The following is a 7,451-nucleotide window of genomic DNA, read 5'->3' as shown; positions in this document are numbered from 1 at the left end:
TCCATTCCTTCCAACCCTAGCCACCGCCGTCGTTGATCTCCTTGCCATTGCCTCGCCGTTCCGTCGCCACCGTAAGCAGCACCTCGCTGTTCCGTCGCCGTCGCGCCAGTTGTTCCCCGTTCGCCTCGCCAATATCAGCCCGCCGTCCAGTTTTGCTTCTACCACCATGCCTAGCCAAGTCGACGTCGTTCGCCGCCACTTCCTTTTTGAGATTGGGATTTGGAATTTTTTTTTTAAGATTCTGGGGCATTGCTGTCAAAGAAGAGACCATTGGAGAGTTTTAGTTTGGGTAAGTTTTGTGTAAGTTGGTTGGTTATCCTTCGGACTTGGACCCCGAGGATTTACCTAATTTTTGACTCACTTCCTAGGCCATAGTTGCTAAACTAAACTTGTGGTTAATGTCTTAGGGTTGATTTGAGTTTTATCCAAGGGTTATTAAGGAATATTTATGTAGACTTTTGAGACCATGTTGAGGTAAGTGATACTATTACCGGTGTCTTTGTGCCAGCGACCTAGATTAGACCTATAAAGTTACTTGGTGAACTCTAGAGCATGATTTTGTTTGTCATTATGTTTTGCTAGTTGCATAAAAGTTACAAGTATTATGAGCATGTTAAAATTTTTAATCATGTATGTGATGCATGAATAGACCAGTAGAGCAGTTTATTGTCTCGCCTTGACGTATGTTATTATTATGTTCGACGGTATGCCTACGGGCCACTAGACATGCTTGAACCGACAGGTTTACGTTCATGTTATTATCATGTTTGACGGTGTGCCTACGGGCCACTAGACATGGGCGAGTCGATGGATTCACGGTCATGTTATTATCATGTTTGACGGTGTATCTACAGGCCACTAGACATGCGTGGGTCGACGGGTTCACGTTCATGTTATTATAATGTTTGATGGTGTGCCGACGGGCCGCTAGACACGTGTTTCAAGGCAAGATGTACGTCTTTTGGTTTTCCTTTCATCATCAAAAATCGATGTAGCTGTATGAGCCACAAGCTATCTTTCTTTGCTCATGGATGCATGTCTGATCCCGGTAGTGGGATCACTTACTGAGTATTTTATACTCAACCTTTATCTTTATTTTTTTTTTTTCAGGTAAGGGCAAGGACAGGGCAAGGACACTCGGGCGATTGACAAGAGGAATCTGTGACAATGCCAAAGGAACCAGAATTCACTTCCGCATTTGACCCTTTATATTTTCACATGTTTTGTTTTTTTTTTTTTTTTAATTTCATTCATGGTTTTATTACAATTTAATTTTTTATATATATAATTTGTTTCTTGTTAAAAATGATGCCCGGGTTGAACGATTTGAGATTTTGAGATGATGTCAGAATATTTTCTTATATACCTAAAACAGTTCAAAATCATGATTATTCTATTTTAATTTACTTTTATCTTTCCTCAATGAGAATATTTATGCATGCGTGCATGCATGTAGTAACGATCCCCTTTTTAGTAATCCTAGGAGGTGGGGTTGTTACACCCCTCCTAGATCAACTTTCAATCTAAGGTTCCAATGTTGTAAAGTTTTCTTAGCAAGTTATTGAATTTTAAAAAAGCAGTAAAGGCATGAGACTTGAATTGCAAAAAATATATCCATGTATAATGGCTAAAAACATCCATAAATGTGATGTAATATCTAAAACCATTTCGAGATAGGGAATGAGTAGGTCCCCATAGCTCATAAACAAGAAGTTTAAGAGGATTATTGTTTACAGTAGTTGAATCAGATAAGGGAAGAGAATGATGTCTTCCTAATGTACAGGCTTCACAAAAACTCAGTTTATTCATATTGACAAAGGGATGTTTGAATGAAGTAAGGACAGATCGGAGCACAGACACATAGAATAGGCAAGACGCCTATGTCAGACATCCAAATTAACAACACAAGAACTAGAAAAATTAGAAATAGTATTCAATACTTTTGAATTTTCAATATTAATTTTATCAGAACATGTAAAAGACTCGTGCACAAGTTTGATATTGAATCGATAAAGGCCTTCATGAAGAGTCCCTTGGAGCAGAATATGGCCAGTAACCTGATCTTTCACATAACAAAAATCAGGATGAAATTCAAAAACATATGATTATCACGAGCAAACTAAGAAACAATGATCAAGTTTTTTGTTATAGGGGGAACATGAAGGAGATTTCTTAGACTAACTGGCTTATGAGATTTCAAAGATGGAAGATAAGTAGAACCATAATGAAGGATAGACAAACCTGAGCCATTTATTGCATACATTTGACTTCCTCTTACATACTCAGATCCAGTAGACAAATTATTGAAGTTGTTTGTCAAGTGATTTGTAGCACTCAAATCCAGATACTAATTATTATCAGTATTCAGATCATATGAAGCTACCATAGCAGCCATCTGTGGATTACCAGATTGATGAACATAATTAGAAGAATTAGGGTAAGAAAAACCTAGGGGATGTGAATTATTGGAGGATGGAATGTAACGAAAGTAGCATTGTTTCGTAGTGTGGCTAAATTTTGAGCGAGTCTAACGATGAGGTTTATATCTGGTGTTCCAGTTTCCTAGTCGTCCACCTCTGTTTCCATGACCACCTCCTCATCCTTTCTGATTTGAATTACCCTGGTGAGGATTACTATTCTGTTGAGAAGAATAGTTGTTTCATTCTCTCGCAGAAACATTATCATTAGTATATACCATATTTACGGAAGGAACTGAAGAATCGGAGTTGACAGACTTATTTTCAATTCTAGCCTCCTTATTCAATAAAAGAGAAGTAACATTCTGAATGGATGGAGAATCAATACGCGCAGAAATAATCGATACCATAGATTCATATTCAGATCCAAGACTAGAGAGAATACAAGCAATATGATCATCCCTAGAAACTGGCTTACCTATAGAAGCTAATGCATCAACACATTTTGAATTTTCTTAATATACTCCTTCAATGGCATTGAACCTTTCTTCAAACTTTGTAGTTCATTCTTGAACTGCATGGATTGAGTAAGACTCCTAGCCGAGAAAATCTCTTGTAAAGTAGATCAAATTTCTTTGGTCGTTTTACAATTAAAATATCTTCACTCGTAGATCCCAAAGCCACGATGAAATTAAATGATCTTGTTGCTTCCATACCTCATAATCAGAATCCATGTATGTAGTTGAAAGTATGCAGTAGAGGTTGTAGCAACAATCAGTACTTTTGCAGGTAGTTCATCTTTAAGAAAGTTTTCCAGACCATATCTTTCCAAAGAAGTCAAGATCCGAAACTTCCATAGAAGAAAATAATTATTGAAAATTAAAATTTTATTATTCTGATTGAAGATTTGGTTGGACGAAGAAGAAAAAGCTCCTTTGTTTTCGTCTCCCATGATGAAAAAAAATCAAAGAACGGCCGTTCAAATAAATCTGTGATAAAGGATGAGAGAAAACCCTTTGTTGTTTGACATAGGGTTCTGATATCATTTCAAGATCAAAATATCAAAGGAGATTAAAGATGAAGAGACACCATAATTGCAAAAGAAAAACCCTATATTTTTGTTATTCAATGAGAGAGGATTCCACATGTTTAAATAACAAAATCTGAGGATAAAAAAACTCTTGCAAAAAGAGTTTCACCACACACTGACTGAATAATATCTTCATATATCATCTAGAAAGAGAATCTAAAAACAGAATACACCGTAAATGAACCCTTTTAATAATGAGCTTTTGGATCTGAATATTTATAATAAAAACACTCTTCAATAGGCTGCTTTAACAACATCTAATACCATATTACACAGAGAGTAAATAAAATTCTGCACATTTTATGAATCATGTACACAGGGCATGTATATAGCCAAAGGTCAGTGAAGGAAGTAAAGTAAAATAAACTTACTTAACAAACTAACAAGCGGATAAGAAACTAATTTCATGTACAAGCTTAATAAGCATGTTAACTAGGTTATTTAAAAAGCTGACGTGGCACACAAGTTTTAATTACAAATATATATATATATATATATATATTTAAAATATATTTATATTCTTATTTTTCCTTTTTCCTCTTTTCTTCCTTTTTCATTTTTTCCCAGAGGTGGCAATAGATTGCCATCTACACCTGACAATATATGGTTGAATTGAATCTAACCAAGAATAAAATATTTTAGACATTTTTATAATTGACTAATTTAATTTTATCACTCTAATTTTCATTAAACCTGAACTTTGATGCGATTCGTCAGTTAAATAAGAAATACTAATTCATTGTCACGTAGATAGAAATTTAATGGGGTAATATTAGTTGTGATGACATAAACATTTTGTTAGATTGACAAACCACATAATTCAAACCGAAGATCTTAAAATCCACGAAAGCCTAATGGAAGCTCTTGACTTTAGAAACAAAACTAAAACTTCAGCTCAAGACATAAACGTGAAATTAGTAAATTAAGATATTTTTATTAATCCAGCATGAGGGTAAATCATTGTTTAACATAAAAGTGAAATCATTGATATAAAAAGAAAAAGTTATATTCTAGGAATAAGACGATCAAAATCAACAATATTAAATAGAAAACGAACTATCAAACCTTCATATATGGACCCAGGCTTGGGCCGAAATATTAACAGGGCCCACGAACAGGCATTTTGGCAGTTAACCGCCACGCTGGCAAAGGAAAAAGCTTCAATATGTTCACCTACACCTCCCCGCACTGGATTATTACACGAAAACAGCAAAAAGTAAAAGATAAAACGGTAAAACCAGAGGTGTCGAATCCGTCGGTTCATGTGGGCCCTACTTTTTCCTATTTAAAACAGAAAAAAGCTGACGTCCAGTCATGCAAAATGCAACTTTGTGGACCGACATGTCGTCGACGAGAGTCAGAGTGCGTAATCTAATCAGTGAGTGGTAGTAATTTGAATAGTGGAAAACGGCGTCGTAGAATTGTCCTCGGAACAACCTCTATCAGCCGGAAAATCGTGGGAGTCACGAGTAGGCGAGGAGGAGGGGGTGAAGTAGGGAGGAGAAGCACAGGGGGTATGAAACGGCGTCGTATCTTCATCCATTTTGAGTTTAGGAATAGGATCGTACCCGAAACATTCGATTATTCCTTCTCTTTCTTCTTCTTCTTCCTTGATAGTGAAAAGCGTTCTCGAAGGTCCGCACAGTTCTTGCCACTTCTCCAACTCGTTGTCCACCGCCGCCATCTCCACCACCACCACCGCCCCTTCGCAATCACCATTCATTTTTGAAATAGACACGACTTCTTTAGGTTCGATCCGCGATTGGTTCCTCGGCCAGCAGAAAATATAGAAGCATTTTTCATTTGGTTCACCGCCGCGTTGGTCGCGCCGGCGAGAGAGAAAGTAGAGGATCTGAGCGACGAGTAGTAGGAAAGTGAGTACGAAGACGGCGATGATCGCGGTGGCGAACTTGTTCAGGCCGCCGTCCATGTCTTAGAATTACGGCTGAAGAAGCGAAGTAGGAAAGGGAAGGGGGATATTTGGTAATGGAGTACTTGTTTTTTTAATTATTTTTTATTTTTTGTAATTTTGTCGGGAATTGGTTTAAGAAAAAGAAAAAGAAAAGAAGGAATTAATGATGACGTGGACTTGGGGAGTGTGGGGTTTAAATTTTGAAGTAGTTGAGCGGGTTATAAATTAATGAAAAGATGGCTGTTTCAGGACAGGTAAGAAGACGTTGGAAAGGAACACGAGAGCTTCCATTTTATTTTATCCATTCTACAAATTTCCTTTTAAGGAATAAATCACACATGATAATTACCCATTTAATTTTTCTTTTCTATATAAAGAAAATCTGGTTCATGTTTTCATAAATTAATTTGAGACCTTTAGCATCATATATATATATATATATATATATATTTCTCTTTATTGAGGTTCAATTTTTATTTTGTCATGTATGAACTATATAAGTTTGTTATTCTTTATAATCTATTCGTTTTCTAGGTGAGAAGTGATGGTTTATAGAATAATATGCACAATATTTTGATATTTTAAAGAAAAATACAAGAAGAATTTGTTGTGTCAAATATGATTCGACAATTTGATATAATTTTTTAAAAAATTTAATATTGTATTTTCATAAACTTATTATTACTATACATTTGCTTAAAGTCATCATTAGTGTTTTGAAACTTATTATTTGAGAGGGTGTGGGTTGCCTCATTTCAAGCAAATTTTGCCATTTTTCCCTTTTCTCTCTTCGATTCATTGTTTTTTTTATTATAAATATTGTAATAATAGATACTCATTAGATGTTCATGCTTAGTGTTCATTGATTATGTGTCATGCCTTTATTCCTTAAACTGTTATCTATGTGTCTCAACATTACACATTATTAGTGTCCCTAAAATCCATCTACTATTTGTTAAATTGTCTTAAATAGTGACATTTGGTGGGTAAAATCTATGAAAATTGGAGAAAGTGGGGAATTTAGACAATTTTATTATTTTATATTTTGCTATTTTACTTTATTTTGTTTATTTATATTATATTTATTTTAATATTATATTTTATTAGTATCTGTATTCTTGTTGTGCTCCTCAAGTTCATAACACATTATCAGCACGGGCTCCTTTCATTTCTCCTACTAAAGGTAGGTCATAAAGGTATGTTAGTTTTTTTTCTTCTCTTTGTTATAATTAATAAATTAAATGTTGTTTTAAATAGTTAATATATATTAAATTCCTAATATAAATATAATATTTAATAATAGTGTTACTATAAAAAAAATATTACAAAATTAGAATTTGTAGCATTTAATATTAATGGTAATAATTATTTTTCATTAGTGCTTAATGCTAAAATATACCTAGATGTCATAAAAATGTAATCACTAGAAAGGAAGAAAAAAATCTTCCAAAAACTCGTCGTAAATTGATGCACTTAAGGTTCCAAAATCTTATATCAATATGTTAGAGACATTTTTCTACATTTTGGTCATGCTCCTGCAATAGCAATACCAAGAGAAAGGTTTTAAACAATATTATGAACTAATTTCTTGTCTTTTCGTGGCCAAACAAAATAATAAGTTATTAATGAAAAATCATGAATCTTGACCAACTGGGACAACACCATTCTTTGAAGTGAAAGCTGATAATTTTAATAATAATCGTGGTCGAGGTTGTGACCGTGTCAGAGGAAGAAATAATTATTATTTTTGTGGTGATCGTTCTAATCATTCAAATTTCAAAATAATCACACAACATGATGATCACAAAGAAAAAATTCTACAAGATAAGAGTTCAAAAAGTGTTGAAAATAAATGCTTCCGATGCGGAATGACTGGCCATTGGTCACGTATTTGTTGTACGTCAAAACACTTAATTGATCTCCATCAAGCATCCTTGAAGGATAGAAAAATGTGGAAGAAAATTTTGCATAATAGGATAATGACATATTTGATCCATCCCATAAGACAAATTTGAATGTGGCGAACTTCTTT

At 34.3% G+C, this 7,451-nt stretch overlaps 1 protein-coding gene across 1 annotated transcript; it reads right to left on the bottom strand.

Moving 5' to 3' along the window:
* Positions 1 to 4,547: 4,547 nt before the first annotated feature.
* On the bottom strand, positions 4,548 to 5,668 carry LOC120091450 (uncharacterized). Its single transcript, XM_039049483.2, has one exon. The coding sequence runs from the start codon at positions 5,435 to 5,437 to the stop codon at positions 4,883 to 4,885; it is 555 nt and encodes a 184-aa protein (XP_038905411.1). The 5' UTR covers positions 5,438 to 5,668; the 3' UTR covers positions 4,548 to 4,882.
* Positions 5,669 to 7,451: the final 1,783 nt, after the last annotated feature.

This window comes from Benincasa hispida, chromosome 11 (genome assembly GCF_027475165.1).
Source record: "Benincasa hispida cultivar pf3 chromosome 11, pf3_genome.v1.1, whole genome shotgun sequence".
Taxonomy (NCBI): domain Eukaryota; kingdom Viridiplantae; phylum Streptophyta; class Magnoliopsida; order Cucurbitales; family Cucurbitaceae; genus Benincasa; species Benincasa hispida.
This window is presented reverse-complemented; position numbering and strand designations above follow the sequence as displayed.

Coding starts and splice junctions, on each gene's coding strand:
- LOC120091450 (XM_039049483.2), bottom strand. CDS start 5,437: ATGGACGGCGGCCTGAACAAGTTCGCCACCGCGATCATCGCCGTCTTC.